Below are 20,494 nucleotides of genomic sequence, written 5' to 3'. Positions count from 1 at the left end.
AATAAGTTGCCTAACAGTGAAAGGGAGATGGATACTGATAAATCGGAATAGAATCAACTTTGTAAGATCTTGGAATTATTATTTTTTGGTGGAGCCTTGAAGACCTGTAAAAGCCTGCAGCACTAAATATACATCCAAGTTAAAATAGAGCAGGTTCAATCCAGTGAGACTTACAGTTTAAAACTGCTTACTTTTGTATCACATCGTTGAATATCATGTAAAGATTAAACAGTGGTGAGCAACTGGATCAAGTGGGTCAATATTTGACCAGATAGCAGGATAGGGCTGGATAATCTCACCATACAACAAGAAATGGCGTCACAATAAGTAAGAGACAAGAGGTTTTGGGGGCAGGGCGAGTTATGCTAGCATCAAGTCTAATGTTGGGTCCTTTAATTCCTGCCCATAACTGGTAAAGTCACCAAGTAAAAGCTGGAGGCATCCAAGTTTAGCAAATGACCACTTCAAAGGCAACACAAAAGCAGCATCACTAGTAATTAGAAACTGCGACTGCTCCTGCCAGAATTAAAGAAATTCACTTATCACCATGAATGAATGGTAATACATCATTAATGCATCTCAGGACATCATGTACACACTCATGCACACAATTCTAGCAAAGCCAATTCACTTAGTGGCAAGTTTTTAAAAAGTGGGTGGAAACCGGACAACCAAGAGGAAACCTAAACAAAACACAAAATATATTTGAAAGTATACAGTAACCCAAGAGATTTTTGAAGGTCAAGCAGAGAAGCATGAAAAATAGTAAACGCCTTCTATGTGCATGTCGGCATCGCTACAGCTGTGGACTTCTGCGAGAGTGTGCGTGCCTCCTTTCACAGACACCATGAGCATTGCAAGGATTTCAGCATCTCATCTTACAGTCTCACTGCCTCTTTTATTATCACATTTCCTTCATAACTACTAAATCAACACATATTTATGGAATCTCTCAGCAAATTTACAATCAGATTCAGTTTTTGTTGAAATTCAGACAATCACTTTATAGAGAACAGCTTTCTAGTTCAAGACAATGCATTGTTACTGTATTCTATATGGCTGAAAGACAGACAGAGCTCACACGGCTTCTCTTTCTGATACATCACTCGAGTGTGTGTGTGTGTGTGTGTGTGTGTGTGTGTGAGTGAGCGAGCAAGAGAGAGAGAGAAATCCCTACCCATAAAGCCTCAAACACCACCATTGTTTCTAATGGGGAAAGGCTATCAACAACTCTACAGGAAAACACAACACTTTGAAGACAGAGGGTATTTTGGTAGCACATATGTTTAAATGAAGCCTGAACCCTGCACTAAAATTACTCAATGTTTTAACACAAAACTCACTGAGACAATCAGAATCCTTGAATACAGTGTTGTATTGCAGTTTAGTCTGCCTGTGCTCAAATTTTGACCCTTTACAGCTTTAGAGGTTGATTTTATTAAAGGGCTTTCACTTTAAAAATATGGATGTTTGTACTTCCTATGTTTACACTTCTACAGCAGAAGGTCATTTGTTTTGTATAATAAATAGTATGACATATAGACAAATAATTTAGATAAATGTATCTAGTAATGAAGATAAATGAGCTTTCGCTCAACAATGATCACTGGTTTGGGTAGGCCTTTGTCTAGTGCATCAAACTTGTAATTTGGAATTATTATGAGTTGCATTTGAATGCTTTTGTTGGTCAATAAATCTTAGAAGGCAATTAATCTCCTTTGCAGACATCACTCTAACCTAAAAACTTAAACCTGTTCATAATGAGCGGTTTCGCCGTCTATAGTCAAGTCAAGTTTATTTTTATAGCGCTTTTCACAACAGACATTGTCTCAAAGCAGCTTTACAGAAATTAACCACTAAAGGTGAATGGTGTGTATTTATCCCTGATGAGCAGCCATGGTGACTGTGGCAAGGAAAAACTCCCTTAGATGTTATGAGGAAGAAACCTTGAGAGGAACCAGACTTAAAAGGGGGAACCCATCCTCATTTGGGTGACATCAAGAGTGTGATTTAGAACAAATTACTTTCATATATGGTGAAACCCTCAACCTGTATGTGGTTGCAGACTATCATTTGCAACTAGAGATTCATTCTTGTGCAAATAGAGCAAAATAGTACAAATGCTCTTAAAGCTTCTGAGAAGTTCCAAATAGTGCATTTAGATACAATGCTCACACAAATTCTGAATTTGCTAGTCAACAGGTGTCTTATATGTCACACACACACACACACACACACACACACACACACACACACACACACACACGTGTGTGTATATAAATAAATATATAAATATATAAATTGATTAAAATATTTAATCGCACACTTTAAACTGTTCTAAATGCACCCAAAATTATTACTTTCCAAGTTTATAATACTATAATCATTATCAAACATTATTAGTGTAACCATATTCAACATTAAGACAATATATTCTTGTAAATGTTTTAAAGGAATCATTATCATTTACGTAAATATTCAAAAATGACATAAATCATCTGGACACCAAAACGGAGTTTCCACACGGTTGGTTTTAATAGCCGGATGTGTGCATCATGCAGATTTTGGTGCATGATTTGACACTTGGCACACCGGTAAAACAAATGTTCAGTGATAAAAAAAATAATAATAATTTCTGTTGGAGTTTATAAATTTCTGTATATGTGCGTAAAGAAAAGATGTTGTGAATAAATGTGTGTTGCGTTAAAGGTTTTAATTTCGCACCTTTTATAGTTATTTATTAAAATAAAATAGAAAAAATGGGTACAGGAATCCTGCATTAATCCTGTATTAATAAAATGTGTGCCATTGAAATAAACGTGTAATTCTTTTAATTATAACAGCCCATATATATATATATATATATATATATATATATATATATATATATATATATATATATATATATATATAAAATTTACACACACGCATGTGGCAAGGTGCAAAAAAACTTAAAATCCCATAAATTCTCACCTTGTCAAAGAACTCGTAAAGGCGCACAGTCTTGTCGATTTTCTCCTTAGTGTCTTCTACTCTCTGAGAGAAATTGTGCAAGTGAACCCAGAAGGAACGCACTTTAACCTCGTACGCATGCAGCTCTGCTGAAGAGATATCCTCCCATCGCTCTAACCGCTCCAGAAGTGCTTCTCCACTCTTACAGTGCTCCTGCAAAAAACACACAAAGTAATGAGTAATGAATGCAAATTAAAATGACAATTTCGTATGTGAATATCCTGATTCCTGTATTGTATCAGTCATAATCTATTACACCCAATCTTAAATCATACCATTTATTTATTTTTACATTATTTGAAACTATTATAATTAAACTCAACTATATTTAAATGTGTACAATTACAAGGATGAACATTTTAGTGGCCACAGTGTTTGATTATTAATGTAGAAAATTCTTGCAGTTTAACAGTGAAGACGTACATAAGCCGCTGAGTAGAATTCTCTGAAAAGCGCCTGCTTGCTGCGTAGCTGCTCCAAAGAATCCTCCAGCTCGCCCAGTGTCTGCAGCCTACTTTCTCCAACCTTATCTATCCACTGACTCACCTAAGAAGAGAACACACGCAAGCACGCACACACCCACATACACAGATCAAGCTAAATTCTGAGCTTCAGCACAATTAAACAGCAGGTTAAACACCAGCCCAGTATGCATTCATCAATCAAGTCTTATCTTTCCTAGGAAAGCTGACTCAGATGAGAAAATGAAACACAAGTGAGATAACACCATCAAAATCACACACCGGCTCAGCACTACACAGATTATAAATCTGTTTGAGACATTCATCACATTTTGACATTCTTCCTCCCTCTTTGAAATATTCTGCTGCAATAAAGTTAAAGCTTTTAAAGAAAAATGTGAGGCTGGTAAGTGATAGCAGGAACTTCTGTACATTGGAAATAATAACAGATGGATAAAATGTGTCTTTCTTTAGTAAACAATAAAACCTATAATTAATAATAAATTTTTGTGACACAGAATGTTTTATTGTTGATTTAACTGTTTTATTTAGAGTGCTGTAGGAAAAGGGTCACAACAGTCCACTCTGTTATTGATTATATTTCCAACTACTGCACATCCTGTTATGTTTTATTCCTGACTTACCTCAAACTCAACATCATACACTGCATGGTGATGTTAAGCTTGTGATATCACAAATGTATTCTTTTAAGTCAAGTCAAGTTTATTTCTAAAGCGCTTTTCACAACAGACATTGTCTCAAAGCAGCTTTACAGAAATTAACAGTTAAGGTGAACGATGTGTATTTAACCCTGATGAGCAGCCATGGTCACTGTGGCAAGGAAAAACTCCCTTAGATGTTATGAGGAAGAAACCTTAAAAGCAACCAGACTTAAAAGGGGGAACCTATCCTTTTAGCCACAGAACATTTATGTTAAGGCTTCTAGATAGTTTAAAACTGCTAACACTAATAATGAACATCGCTGATGGAGTTTTGGTATTGTTAAAATAATCAATGCAAATTGTGACTCGAATATTAAAATAGCACTTGTGACTAAAGCAATCTAGTTTACTAGTACCATACTAAAGATCTTACTATTCATGATGATTGTTAATTTGTGTATATTTAAAAATTCTGACTTTTATTTAGGTTGAAGATGTAGAAATCAGCCATTTCAGTAGTTTACTGGTCATTAGGAAAATTAATTATTCATCAGTTTATTCAGAAAGCTTCAGGAAGGTTTGAAGATGATAATGATTCTGAGGCATAAAGATGGGCTCTCACCTCCCTGAATCCCTCCTCCAGGCTCTTGAACTCCATAATAAACTCCAGCTCCTGAGTGCACTTGTTGGAGAGCATTACGAGCTTATGGACCAGCTCGTCCACCTGATTGTACAGACTTCCCACATTCTCAATGGCATCTCTGTTTTGTAGCAAAACACACACACAAACACAGTATGGCATATGTTAGAAAGAACCATGATGTTTGTTCATTTTTATCCTATAAAGCCTTACTGTTGAAATTTGCCATGGTATCCAGCAGGAAGTGCCATGAATCAAGTCTGGAGCGCATGACTTGGTTTTCTAAGTTTGTTCTGGCTAAGTTGCTTATTGGTTGTAGGTTTGAGGACATGCTACGGATTGGACAATGTTTTCTGACTGACAAGGAGCTCACACAATCATTGTCCAGAGCCTCTGATAAGACCATCTAAGAGCCAGCGGTGCCAAATTCATCAGCCAGGGTAAACGTCAGAATGCCCACTGTGTGCATGTGTGTGTGTGTGTGTGTGTGTCTCCTTGGCTTCTCTGAACATAGAAGCCTTCGTCCAGAGCTGTAACGCAGTGACTGAGCACATTGTTATGGCACAGTTGATGACTAATGGATGATTTCATATGTGCTACAGCCACACAATGGCGGATTGTGTTCTAAATCAACATCCTCACAATGTTTTCCGAATCTTTCTTTTCCATTTTTCTGAAATTGAGTTATATACACAAACAGTTCAACAGTGTCATATCTATTCGATCTACAGTCAATCATCAAAGCCACAACTAAAACACAAACCCTGTGACACACCCGGTCATTCAATGGGAAATGTTAGAGAGGCACCCAAGGCTCATATGTACTGAAGGTGAAGAGCTCTCTTTCAGACTCTGGTGTTGGTTTATACAGGCACAATTCAGACTGATTTTGTTCAAGTACACAAGTGTCACAGATAATATCCACAAATAAACTGATTAAAATCTGTGTGTTGGTTGTATTGCTTCTCAGGAAGCATAATTGATAATTGATCAACTGTATTTAAATAAAAAATATATCCTCTGAATATACTCACATCTCAGTATTTTCTTTATTTGACAGTAAATAGGCATGCACACACTCTGAGACAAAAAAGACCAAACGAGTGCAGCGATGAACAAATCACTGACTTGTTTCGCCTCACTTATTATGACGGGGTGAAATGAATAAATGCTACATTTTAATTCTGAATCATCCACAAAATATGTACCAGACTCTCCTGAAGTCCCTCGTAAACATTTAGTCAGAACCTGTTTATGTCCCAACTCTCCTGAACATAAGACTATGCCACTGTGCTGGTGTTTGAGATTAAATGATCTAATTTCTCTGATCCTGATTAGTGCTTGTTTTAGATGTTGTGAATCTTTTATTCCGTTTCAATCATCATGTTACTGATCAACTATTTGCAGTGCGCATAAAAACTCCCACATCTCACACACCGAGCAACATGCAATTATTTTCTAAACAGGCATTAGGTATCAAAGACATTCCAGAGGAAAAAAAAACCCAGAAATGAAAGAGAGGATCTTCATGGTTGCCTGATTAGACTGATAAAGAAATAATGCACACACGCACGCACACACACACACACACACACACACACACACACACACACACACACACACACACACACACACACACACACAATTTAAACCTATTCAGCTTCTTTCCAAAAACAGGACTAAATAATATTGCAGAAAAGAAGTGGAAAAACCCAATCAAGAATTCTAAAAAGAAAACGAGAATGAGAGGGTGAAAAAAAGTTCTTTCTCCAAAACAGGGTGTTATTTATACCTGGACCTCGACTCCACAGTTCTTACAAACCCTGTTCAAACATTTCCTTCAACACAGTCAAAGTTCACATCCAGGATCCATGATGAAGTGTTGACTTCAATACCACATCAGTTCTAAAGGCTGCAACACACAACCACACACACACACACACAACCACACACACACACACTCTCTCTCTCTCTCTTCTCAGCCTTCTTTTCACTAGCACAGAAAACAGTTTGACCATGAGCCTGGAAGGCACAATAGAAACGAACAGCAAAGGCAAAAGAGACAAAAGGAAACAAAACAAAGTCCGTAAAATGACAAGAGTTATAGCTCCTGACACATCTCCAATGCAATGACCCTAAAATCCTCCAATTCTCACACGTGACCTTTGACCGAAACCACACACACACACACGCACACACACACACACACACAGACCCCCGAGATCACCTCAAAAATAAATCGCTTGCTAATAGCCAGTCACTACAGAAATTCTTCAATGATGCCCAAAAGCCTTTAATAAGCACCAAATCAGGCTCACTGTCATTGCCAACTCACAAGCTTGGGAGTCAGGATCAAGCAGAATTTATCTCTGGAATATTCATTTTTCTATTCATAGGTGCTCAGTAGCAAGCAGGTGGAAAGAGGTAGCTCATTGGTTAAGTCTTCGAGTTAACGCTTTTGCTAATCAGAAGGTCAGGTGTTTAAGTCCCTACTTTTTGGGCCCTTGAGCAAGGCCCTTAACCCTCTGTGCTCCAGGGGTGCTGTATTATGGCTGACCCTGCGCTCTGACCACAGCTTCTTAACAAGTAATATGTGACAGGTAAAAGAATACCTTGCTGCTCATAGCCATATCATTTTTCAACATGTTGCTTTTTAATCACGGCTACCTGCACATTAATCCAGGTACATTTGAAAACGGCCTTGACTTCTAAAACACTTTTGTTTTTAATCGTTTTCCTAAAGTTGCTCATCCACAATGAAATGTCTGTAAATGCTTACGTCCCTGAACTGAGCATGAACAAAACATAAGATCCTTCGTCCTACATCGTTTCCGCCTGCCATTTATTTATTTTCCGCCACTTTGAAAGGCTACGAGGGCGAGGAAAAATATGCATTTTCAAATGAAAACATATTAGTGTGGACATTCCCCAAGTGCAAATCTGATGTACTACATCTATTTCTAGGCATTCATATCTGTATTAATGAGTGTCTAGCCAACCAGCTAACCATATGCAATTACACTGCATTTGGCAACTAATGTTTGAGTCTGTTCAGTTTCCTGGGCAACCAAGTAAAACCTGTGTAACAAAGTAAATCAGCCAAGAACACCACAACTTTAATGCCAACATTACAGAGTTGTTCAGGGTGTGTCTGTCTGTGTGTGTGTGTGTGTGTGTGTGTGTGTGTGTGTACAGTCACGTCTATTCCTGAGAATGACAGCGAGAGAGATTGGGTGCGAGTGTGTGATATGATGCAGTATTTCTAGTGTCTGTCAGGTCGCACGTAGAAACCCTACAGAGATAAGAAAATGTTCTTGGCTTGAGTCTCGGGAAAAAAAAATCTCATTCACCATCCAGCTGAACATCAGGAGTGGACATGAGCCCTCTCTCTATAACAAACATTGCATTGTCTCTCTCTGGAGCTCTGCTGCCCACCATAACAGTCAGAATTTGTGACATTTCTGCATTTTGATAACTTTGATAAACCATTTAAAACAAACAAACCAACCAATCTCAAAGAGACAGCGCAATAATGGAAGAAGACTACAAAGCATAAGAAGCACATCGCTATTCATAAAACAAGCACAACAATTATTTTGTATGTATAATGTATTTACTAGCATCAGGGAATACTCTGCTCTCTGAAAAAACTCATGCAATAAATTAGCCATGATGAAGGGAATACGGTCATTTAAAATGCACTGATCTCTGCATAGAGAATCTGCTGGGTAAGCACTGAGACATACATAGCTAATTTCCTCTTACTCTCCAGGGTCTGCACAGAATTCTAACATTTTTCAGGTGAGGGTGAGGAGAAGACTCCACCTTAGGATTGGTCACCTCACTTGTCCATCCATTGGCATTTAGTGCAACTATGTAATTTGCAAGACGGAAATAACCCTTTAAACGGTACTCCGATCAGGATTTATGGAGCCGATCCCCAATCACTGAAAGCTGTTTTGTCCGATACTGATCAAGTCTTCTATTTATTACTTAGCATTATTTATTAAACTATATTTAACAACAATGTTAATTAAGTATTAAAATTAAGAGAAGAGAAAATAGCATGTTCTGACAAATCCGTATTTATGGGCAAGCAACATGTGCAATGTTTTCACTTAAAGAAAAATATGGCAACCTGTGCTTGGTTACGTCCTGGCATAATGTGACGTGAATCCAAGTAGGACATGAGTCGCCGGAAGCCTTTGTCTTCAACTATAGACAGCGGCTAAAGATCAAGGCATGCAATACGACTTGCATTATTTTGTCAGATTTTTCTTTACGCTTCTTACCGTCCTTGCAGTAGGGTTGCTGTCTTTGAAACATCTCTGTTCCCGACAGCTGACTGAGTGGCGCTTGATTTGCTAAACTGTTCCACTCTCTTAGCGCCAGCCAACTTTGAAAACTGCTAATATTGCTTTTACGGAATTTTCTTAGTACACACGATGCAGATTGCTAATGTGTTGTCTTTTCCACACACCTTGTAGAATGGCCTGAATGAGCAGAAGCATTTTAGCAGCGTAGCTGTGACGTGGCGTTCAAAGTCCAATTTATAAAGTCATGTTTCTGAGGCAATTAAACTAATCATTAAGCTCTTAGTGAAGCATCTAAAATGCAAATTTAGAAAGAGCTCTGTGTGTGAACAGAAGTGTATGAACAGGCAACATGCCATACCTGTAGTCCTCAGTGAGGCTGACGCTGGTTTCCTCTTTGCGGAGGCGGGACAGAGCGGCTCCTCCCTCCAGCTGCAGGCGCACCAGCTGACTGTCCTCCAACACGCTCCTCATGAGCTCTTTATACTCGTACAGAAGCACTTGTGCCTCCTGAAACACAAACAGGTATACATACACACACACACACACACACACACACACACACACACACACACACATTACACTCTCTGTGCAATGCCTCAACTTCTAAACAGGCAGCAAACAGATCACAATAAGAGTCCTTATCTAGAAGAAAGATAAGCGAAGGACCTCGACATGACTCTGTCTGTTCTGTCTGTCCTGTAGGTGACACACTGGAAGAATTAGATTTCTAAAATACACTTTCCTGAATTTTGCCTCACTAAGCTAGAGAAGATGATCTACAGTATCTAAGAACAGATATCGGTACTGTATCTAGGCTTTGTGGAGGAAAGCGTATAATACTGCACAATTCAATGGCCACTGGATTGAGATATGCATGTAATGTTCTTCCACAAAGGTGTGGCATTGTTTTGTTTGTATGATAAGAGAATGATTTCTCTAATCAGCACTGTAATTAGGCTGTCCCACACTTTCAAACTCCTTGACATATTTACATGCATATGCAATAAGAACACGTTTTCATATGAGACCCTCTATTGATCTGAAGGTTCTGGGTGATCACTGTCTTAAAATGGCTCACAATAATAAACAGAATTGCACACCTACTAGAGCCACGTTTGTGCTGCCTGTCATTGTTCCTATACATGTACATGTGCAGGAATGGAATGCTAAAGATGAGCAGTAAACATACAGTGTTTCAGGCTTGCTTTAATTGCTTCATCAGACCCATGTTTACTGATTCAGCAATCTGGATAGAGGTGTGCAACGAAAAAAGAAAAGAAAAAAGAAAAGACAAAGAGACTAAGCAAATAAGTAAGTAAATACATAAATTCATAGAAAGCTTGAACAGATAATAAAGAATGGGGGAGACAAAGAAAAAAATCTATGAATTATGGGTGCAAAAAGATCAAGAGAGAGAAGACTGAGACTCAGTCCTGCCTAAATACCATTATCTGGAAAAATTTAGTCACAAGGGGCCTTTTTTTTTTATTTCTTTTTTTTTTAATGAATCCATACCCTCATCATCCAGGCACTTTCAACCTATATACCCAACCGAATAGAACCTGTTTTAGTGACTTCAAAGATGACCTATGATACACAACTCTCCAAGGGGGTTTGTGCCTCTCCTCATTTCCATCTCCCAATGGACAAGGAGCGTCCTTCAGTGACCTAACCTGACAACCAGGGGTCAACTGTGTTAAAGGCCTGGCACATTAACCCTGCTCTTCTAAACTGCACACACACATAACATTAGCAGCTACAGAATCCGTTAAGTGTGCGGTGTGGAGAAGAAGTGCATCATCAGTACCATGGCAGAATATAGCAGTGTTTACCCTAGAAACATTATTATTACTTGTCAGCAGTAGTTGTTGTTCATGGCCTTTTTGATGATATAAATACAAAAAACAGCTCATTTTGTTTATACTGTAACCAAAACAGGTGAACAATCAAGTATGCTTTGGATTCAATAACAAAAGACAGCAAATTCCGCATTTCCTATACAGCATTGAACTCTGATCAGGAAAAGCTGCATGCTTTAATACTTTAATAATGCAGACAATCACAGTGCTACTATATTCTTTAATGTGATTGGTTAAAAGTTGTGGATTAACAGCAGCTCTGACAGATGTGCCAGCTAGAATGTTTCTAAAGCAATAATACATTCATAAGGGACTTGTATGATGGATGCTCTACATAATTATTAATTATTTGGATTATAAAATATGTGGATTACAAAAACAAGTTTTGACAAAGAAAAACACCCAATTTTTCATGTGATGAAGTGGATATTAATTTAACACTTACGGAATAAATGCTTGATGCTAAAAACAAGTTTATTTATTTATTTTTTAATAAGAGTACTAAAGATAAAGAAACTTGTCTAGAGAAATTCTGCAACAATAAATCTAACTAAATTGTTAATATGCACGTCATTTATTGTTTAAAAAATACTTTAAAAAGGATATTTTAGGGAAATAAATAATCCGGTTTACTTCATGACACCACCGTGACAATATTTATAGTCCTGTAACAGCAAGTCTCAATGATTTGTTTCTTATGTATACTCGCTCACTGAGAAACCAACCATTACATTTACATTACATTCACATTTAGAGCATTTGGCAAATGCCCATTTCCATTGTGACTTACAATTATCTCATTTATACAACTGAACAGTTGAGGGTAAAGGTCTTTACTCACTTAAGAGCCCAGCATTAGCAGCTTAGAAATGATGGGATAAGCAATCATGACCTTCCAATCAGAAATCCAACATCTTATCACTGCGCTACCACTTCCTATCTAACCCTTGACTTAATATGTATATTATTACATTATCTGTCGAGGACTTCTTTAGCCCAAAAAGCATTTTTCAAGTGGGTAATTGAATGGTCATCTTAACACTTGTAAAAGCAAAAAGCCTGGATGATATATCTCTCCCTCCTCCAGCCTAGAAGGTTTCTAAGCTTGGTCAGTCTAGCTGCCTAGCATATTTAATAGTAGAGGAAACACTGTATAGAGCTGATCAAATGTGTACTAAAAGGGGGGGTTAAACTGCACCACTAGAAAGGAGTTATTTAACGCAAACAAGCCTAGCATAAAGTGCAGTGAGTACAGTACCTCAGCAGTAGGAGGGAGAACTGTAGACTCCATCCTGTTGATTGTGCGTTGCAGAAGATTTATGGCGTTCTCGCAATTACTGGTCAACTGTTCAACCCTCTGAAAGAAAAAAAGAGGGACCACAGCAATTACTGAGTGACTGATCAAAACAAATGAGTGATGCTGCTTCATTATTTTACAATTTTTTAATGTCTTAGCAAAACTGTACACAATACACACAGTAACATCAATGACTTTGAAAAAATTTAAAATAAAACAGAAACAATGTAAACTTACAATCCTGAAACAGATCCAGCTGTTATGGGAGAAAGGAAAAGTGCCATCAAACTCAGAGGGGAGCTGAGAAACCTTAATATGCTTATAGAGAGACTTCAGAGAGGTCAGCAACTCCACCTGTAGAACACAACAATTTGCACGAACCAGTGAAAAAAAAAAACTAAAAGCTGAATCTCATCACTTTTTATTTTGAATACATTAACACCAATCTTATATAAGAGCTTTAAGGTTGTCTCATAGTAGTGATATTGTATGTATTTGTGAGTGTGTCAGCTGGCACTCCACTTTCTGTTCAACAGCAGGCACACTTGTGTTTTCAAGAGTCCACAAAACTCTTAGAACAAGGTCAAAGTACAGGAGAGCCAAGGCCAAAGCTCCAGAATAGTTTTAGGTAATCAGGACAGATTATTACTTTTATTTTCAATGTGATACTTTTAATACATGCAGAGGGAAATGGTCACCGGTCTTAGAATGCATTTACACCATTGGCCAGAAACACAAAAAACAACACTAGAAAAACTAAAACTAAAAAAAAATAATAATAATAATTTTACCTACCAAATTTAATTCTGATTCATAGTAAACCATTGATTTATGCATACAATTCAAAATTATTCCAATTTTTAATCAATCGATTGAATTAGACACATCTTAAATGTCCTACCTGAACTGCAGTAGGCTTCTCCATGCGTAAAGCCAGATCTCTGTCAGCCAACACTAGGACACTGTGGATGCATCCAGGCATGGCCTCCTGAGTACACAATAAAACCATGCTATTGCATAGATATACACATCATAAACTAAAGCTTAGCTCTTTTTAAATCAGGTTGAAAATAAAGCCGGTTTTATAATAACTAATATTTCACTAAAAAGACTTTTACGTCCTGCTAAGATTTACATAAAGATAGCATATCAGCAAAGCACAAAAATGTCATATAATTCTCCAGGAGGAGAAAATAATAATAAAAATAAACAAATGTCAGAATTTATTGTCTAGAAAAGGTCACACACTGCAGAAAAAATAAACCCACACTTCATAAAATCAAGTGCTGAATGGTTTATATGCAGTTAAGCACTCTTTTTTATCTCCTGTTCCACGCTGTGTAAGGCAAACACACAGGTGTGTGTGTGTGTGTGTGTAACTTTCCAAGAAATTACAAGAACAATAAACACAGACAGGCTAAAGAAATTAAGACCAGCCCATTCAAGAAAATACAAATACAGTAAAAGTACAAATATATACTGATTGAAAAAGAAACTGTACATTTAAGAGAAAAAAAATATATTCCTCCTTCCTCTATGAAAGACTAACACACTTAAATCACACTTGATCAGGAAATCAATAACACCTTTTAATTCAAAATGTAAATGTCATATGCAGACAACAAGCCTCCACGTGTGCACATATGAGACATTCCCCAGACAAAACTAATAAACTTCTTGTCTTGTTGGATCTTGTTGTGTCATTTCAGCATATTTGAGATGCTCCATAGGGTTAAAGGCAACTCAAGAGCTTAGATCTTCATTCCTGCCATTAAGACACAGTGGTGTTCTTACCCCATAGTGTTTCACAATATTGGAACACACGCCACTTGTCCCTGAAACGAGCCAGTGCCCTCCTCATTTCCTCCTTGTGACATTCGAAAAGTATGGATTGCATGAGGAGCTGACAATTTTTTTGCAGTGATCCAAGCTTTGAATTAAGATTTCATAGTCCAGCTATGTTCCACCTGGAGCACATTTCATAAAAGTTTACTTGTGTTGTTTTAAGCAGAAATGCCTCTCGGCACAAACTATACCACTGATCATAGGGCTATAAAGTAAACTGGCAATTTACTGTAACTGTATACAACCATATGTCTCATAAAAAAAGTCTGGTATGCTCCTGGAGGTGCTCTTGATTTGCTCCTATAAATATGGCCACCTACAGTATCTATTTACTGTGTGCTATTCATTAAAAAAAAAACTAAATATTTCTCATCGTGGGTCAGATATCCTGTTTTTCTATCACTGAGCCTTTGCTTCCTGCCATGCAGAGACGTGAGCTTTCTGACTAACAAACAAAACGATTAATCTAATGTTGGGCCTGGTCAAACAAAGTGTATGGAGAATGTTAGGATCCAGGTAAAACACCTATGCAAACAAGAACCTGTCTAAGCATTCAGTTAGTTCTGGCTTAAAGTAGTGATATATTAAACCCTTTTTGGCTGAATTTGATAAAACAAGTTCCTGGTTCATATCCAATGGTTCAGGAACAGATTCAGCAACTGTTCATTTGGGTTCTTGTTCCCTCCTGTCGAGCTTGGATCTAACCAATAAAACAAGACATGTCCTACAACCAGGGCCAAAATTCACATCAAAACAAAAGATAACTTTGGGTACAAATCCAGTTCATCCTTATTAACAATCTAAAAATCTTTGTTCATTTCAGAAACTTAAGATACATATTTGGGAATTTAGGAGTAAATCTAAAGATATTGCTTAATATTTGGGCTGATGCTGATCATCACTTTGAAGATACCTTCAAATGCCAGATCACACACATCACACTTCTACTGAAACAATTAACAACTGACTCAATATTCAAAACAAGCATACACAGAATCACACGCACACAGAAGCACACTGACTCTTACAGCCAAATCACACAACTGTAAGGCAACAGAGGTGCACCTGACTTTTCCAGCCTAGACTTGTCAGATCTGGTCAAGTCATCAGGAAACTAATTATAAATAATATGCATTACTAATTCCTAAACAATCCACAGCTGCTGTTTGCTCAACCATTCTTGAGCACACTTGTAAATCTGATCCACTAAACCCTTTCAATAAGCTGCACAAGCTCCAAAAATAAACATACAGCAGAATTAACTAAGTCTGAATCATACGTGACCGATAGATTCTATTAATATCTCAGTTTTACACTTGTGTACATCCCAGGCTTTATAGATTGAAATAACACATTGTGCAAGCAATTAAAACAGCATTGAGATATAATCCTCTAGTGAGAGTCATGATCTCATTTATCTGGCAACACAGTACTACAATCTAAAGTCTATATATACTTATTCCCAAATACCCTTCACTGATGCAAGTCACCTTATCGAACATGATGGTTGCAAGAGCATGGCCCTGTACAAACAGGACAATGAGTCTCAGTAGAACCAGACACTGGCATGGTCAGCTCAAAGTGACTTTAAAAGATGATGGTGTATAATGCTGATACCTTGATGCAAGGATGAAGCCTTGGGGTTTCCCTCACTGTGCAAGCCAGTGGTTTGCTGCTCCAGCATTTAATGAGAATGAGATGCACACGCTGCCTCTGATACAATTTTTGTGCAGACTGAGTACTGCATATCATTTGATAATGAAAGTACTTTGTGCAATTACGCAATTAAGGGCACAATTTTATTTCATTTAGCTCGGTTTATATTAGTTGCTTCTGTGTGCTGTTCAATCTGAGTTTTATGTCAAGGCTAATAATTTAGCAAAGTCTGTAAATACATAATTGGTGCTCTGAACACATGGTCATGGGATTTTAACTCATAGCAGATAAATGAATATTTATGACTTTTATCTACATGACTAGCACCAAATCTGCCTTCGTTTATTTCGTTTATCTGTATTCGTCTATTACTGAGCAAGGCATTTAAATAGAATAAATGCTGGTGTTTGTTTCATTACTTTGATATTTTAGTGCTTTATGTGAGATGCCCATGTAAAAAGTATTCGGCAAAAATATATAAATCAAGCCCATTCAGACCTCATACTTTTAGTGGTGCTTGAAGGCGGAAGAGGTGGGAGTGTTTGGTGAAATCACAAGGATTGCACAAGACATTTCCTCCCAGAGAACAGTTACAGTGGTGCATTCGTACCTGCAGGAAAGTGAAGGCTTTGAAGAGAGCAGGGACAGGTGAGCACCTGCGGGCGTCCACTAGAACAGTCAAACCCAACGCCTGCACTTCCTTTCTATAACACAAACACATACATGGAACAGAGAGTTCAATAACATTTGAAGAATGCATTCATTGTTCCACATATGTGGTAAATATGTTCAGGAATGAAGTAGTGCTGCTAAAGCAATAAAAAGATTGCTACGTATTATATCGGTACACATACTGTATCGATATTAGCAATACAATACAACTCTGCTTGATGCGGTGCAGTGTATGTACATGGAATGCACAGCTCTTTAAAACCTAGTATGGTAGTAGGTAAGGTAATACCTGAGAATGGCATAGAAGTAGACCATTATGCGCACAAGCTCACTACTGTTGCAGTTTGGGTTCAGCCAAGCGGTGTTTCTTGTTGTCACTGTTACGAGTGCATGTCCTGATTTGTCTCGTGTCCCTGAAGGCAAAACAGCAGCAAATTATTCACTAACACTATAGAGATCTCGCATCACCAGATATTAATACTAAGAATATATTGTGTTTCCAATATTGTGATACAAAATACTGCCAAGGTGAATTTTACTTTTTGGAGATTTCCAGAAACAGAGATAGTAGCATACAGAGCACAAAGTTCATGGGTGAGAACCTAATCATTCAAATAGTTAAGCTAATCAGAACAGGTAGAAAGTAATAAAATGGTACCAATATGAGTAAAATATCACATTTTCAATAACATTCGATTCATTAGCTTTGCTGAAAAGGAACAAAATGTGCATTCTGGGAAGGCCAAAGATGACTTTATATTGACATAGATACAAAACATAAGAAGACTGTTGCTTATAATCTCTTCATATTGATGTGAAGAAGTTTATTAATAACAATATGTGAATATCCTATTAGTATACGAATTTACTACTGAGTTACGTGAGACACGTGTTTATTTCACATATCTACACAGTACCAGGCAGGCAGAGCACTCCAGAGCGCAGGATGTCAGAGTTGATATTGTGAGTTTCAGTAAGAAGAGGCAGATTCCTCACAGCCTGACTGGGAGATGCAGGAAGAGAACCCTGTGGTGTCACTGTACAGTCCTCGCTGTGAATTTCACCCAGAGGAGGAGTCACTGAAGCTGGACACAGCAACGGGTCCGCTGTATGCATCAAGTCTGCAAAATTGAATCTGGGTCAATAGTGTAAACTACATAAATTGTTTTATATATGAAGTCAGATAAACAGCATACAGCAAACATACTCTCACATGCATAAACACACCTAAAAATGCATAACTACTATATGCTTTACGGGCACGACTAATAAACATGCATTCCAGCATCACCACACAAAACATTAAGTAGAGAAAAAAAAAAAAAGTCTAACCATGTTTCTGTACACTAATGGTTGAGAACCTTGACAACATGTGTTTTAGCTCAAATACAATCAAATCTTAAAATTTAAATGAACACCTAAATCCTGGATTTGAGACATGCAAAGCTACTGAAACACTAACCTTCTGAGCAAACAGCTAGAAATTGGCCACATTGTGTGGTCAAATTACTAACCAACAACATGCACCTTTACATGCACCGTCTTTGTGTTTACTTATTGAATCCAAGATCTTTAACAGTATCACAAAGATCTGCGTTTCTGAGAACTGTAAAACAAACCAACGCACCGCCAGAACAAAAAACATGAGCTACGGTCAGGACCAGACGCAGCCTCAAGCTCATAAACCACAAGGACAGGGAAAACAAGCATAAATCGGTTTGAGACGCAATCTTGCAGGGATTGCTGTATGTCAAGTCGGATTAGAAGTAAGACGGCAAAGGTGAAGGTTTGAGGAACGGATTCCACAACGTAATGGAACGTTAAAGATAACACAGCAGAGAATTTAACACATCTTTCACCCGTTCCCTTCTTTTTTCTTACTCATTCTTTTCACTGTTGAAATAATTCAAACCAACAGATTCCAGGTCTGGCTGGGACCACAGACAAGTTAAGTGCTGCAGAGTGGAACAGGATGGAGTTTCACATTTCTGCCCCCTCCGTCTGGAGGGCAAATCTGGCAAAGCCCATGAGCCATTGCCCCAATCCACTTTTTCCCTCATGCTCAATCTCTTATTTTTTTTCTTTCTTGCTTTCTTTTATACTCAGACATAGCTACTGAATGGACTTTAGGTCTATGGGTTCTGTATTTACACAGCTGCCGGATGAATTCGTTTACAGGTTTGAGAAGTGTGCACGTGTTTGTTTATGTCTGTTATGAAACTCACATAGACAGATTGATCATATATTTCCCACTGTTCATGCCTACCCATCCATGTGCATGTGTGTTTAACCCTGTACTCACAATCCCATCTGCTAAGCTCATCAGCTTTGCTTTACAGGCTGTATAGTCATCTTGGTTTCTTAACAGAGACAGAAGGATAATTTAGACCTTTAAACTACTTTCCAGAGGTAAAACGCTAATTCAAAGCCCTGGGTCTGAGATTTCACCTTTCCCATGCTTGTGCTTGAACAGAAATGCCCCAAGACTGTATTAAATATAATAAGAAACACATTTTACCAAGAAATTCCCTAGCTGGTGTAAGCATAGACTTCCTTTCAGCATTTAGCCAGTGTTTATGTTATTTTAGTAGTCTTTTCAGATTATTACTTCTCATTTTGTACAAGATAATCCCAATAAAATCGTGGTCAATGTTTATGTGACAATGTGTGTCCTGCAAGTCAGATAATGCAATGAAGACCCTTTAAAACAGGGCTGCTCACACTTTGTTTTAAATGTCAAAATGATCTAACTACATTAAAAATGCTAAATATATATTTATTTAAAGTATAGTAAATATATACTTTAATAGCTTGCATAATTTTTTGAATGGCATGCGATTTACCCATAATACCTTTGGAATCTACCGGTCAATCATGATCAACGTATTGGGCACCCCTGCTCTAAAATTTAGACTTTAGTAATTCAATGCCATTCAATACTGGCATTTAGACAACACTTATCGGAAAATCCTACTGAAGAACTTCTGAGTTCAGCAAGTGACATCAAATCAACATGGTTGCTCAAAGCAAAGGAGCACTTTTTATGAATCAGTTGAGACAAATTACTAGTATTTGTTTTAATTCAATCAGCATATAAGCATAATAGATTTGGTAAATCAAGAAATTTCACTATACTCTTCACTGGTATGAGGAGGTAAATATACACATATGCATTACAGATAACTAACTGTTGGTTAAAATAAAAGAAAGAACAATGACAACTGTGACTTTTTTGTCATTTAAAATGATGTGGCCATTACCGAGCTTCAACCATCAAACATGGCACCAGAGCTCAATAACAGCAGTCATGCTGAGACTTTAACACAACACTCTTGTATAATACCTTAAATATGTCAGTGGAATACCCTAAACATATCTATCCATTTGGAAAAAATCATGTGCAGTACAGAGCCGTGTAAATAATCTGACAAGGCAACCAATGTGTTGGATGAGTAAAATGTGATCAAAAATAGAGTTATTTGTGCGAGCATGGATGTAATTACAGCAATGAACCTACTTAAAGTAACCCAAACACCTTGTGCAAATGTGCAAACCACCCACCTGGAGTGACATCCATCATAGTTACCCAACTCACAACAAACAAAGACACTGTCACTTTGGCTCTCAAAACAGTGCAACCCACCACCACCACCACCACCACACACACACACACACACACACACACACACACACACACACACACACACACACACACACACACACACACACACCCTCCCACCCTGCAGCCCACCCACCTGCACATTACTGTTCACACCTGAACAATAATAGGAGCAATAGACAAAGCTCACCATGTGCCATACACAAGTGATACTGTATTTATATTTAACTAATATACTGCACACTGTTTAAAGTGGCAAAGAATTTTTACATTAACTACGGATATGAAATGCAGGCTATTGCTACATTATTTACAGATGTTTTTCAAGTCTGTTTTTAGTTCTACTAAGCCCTGACAATTATTTGCAGTCTGCAGAAACACTGTCAACAACCACTCCAGTCCACCATCCAGTCAAAGCACAGTCACTAAATCTACCTTCAACATCAGCCTACAGC

The 20,494-nt window shown here is 37.7% G+C and overlaps 1 protein-coding gene across 3 annotated transcripts in view; it reads right to left on the bottom strand.

The window, feature by feature from the left end:
- The window catches only part of plekhg4 (pleckstrin homology domain containing, family G (with RhoGef domain) member 4), a 76,508-nt gene that overhangs the window by 19,720 nt on the left and 36,294 nt on the right, over positions 1–20,494 (bottom strand). For all 3 annotated transcript variants that reach the window (XM_046840172.1, XM_046840174.1, XM_046840173.1), the window contains 10 exons: positions 17,338–17,541; positions 16,710–16,833; positions 16,359–16,452; positions 13,149–13,235; positions 12,485–12,601; positions 12,209–12,307; positions 9,450–9,598; positions 4,758–4,896; positions 3,436–3,558; positions 2,974–3,165 (listed from right to left, as the gene is read on the bottom strand). In XM_046840172.1, the coding sequence (XP_046696128.1) occupies positions 2,974–3,165; positions 3,436–3,558; positions 4,758–4,896; positions 9,450–9,598; positions 12,209–12,307; positions 12,485–12,601; positions 13,149–13,235; positions 16,359–16,452; positions 16,710–16,833; positions 17,338–17,541 (1,328 nt within the window). The remainder of the gene's footprint in view (positions 1–2,973; positions 3,166–3,435; positions 3,559–4,757; positions 4,897–9,449; positions 9,599–12,208; positions 12,308–12,484; positions 12,602–13,148; positions 13,236–16,358; positions 16,453–16,709; positions 16,834–17,337; positions 17,542–20,494) is intronic.

The sequence above is a fragment of the Silurus meridionalis genome, chromosome 26 (assembly GCF_014805685.1).
Source record: "Silurus meridionalis isolate SWU-2019-XX chromosome 26, ASM1480568v1, whole genome shotgun sequence".
In the NCBI taxonomy this organism is placed as follows: domain Eukaryota; kingdom Metazoa; phylum Chordata; class Actinopteri; order Siluriformes; family Siluridae; genus Silurus; species Silurus meridionalis.
The sequence above is the reverse complement of the archived record's forward strand: the minus strand, read 5'-3'. Positions and strand labels throughout refer to the sequence as shown.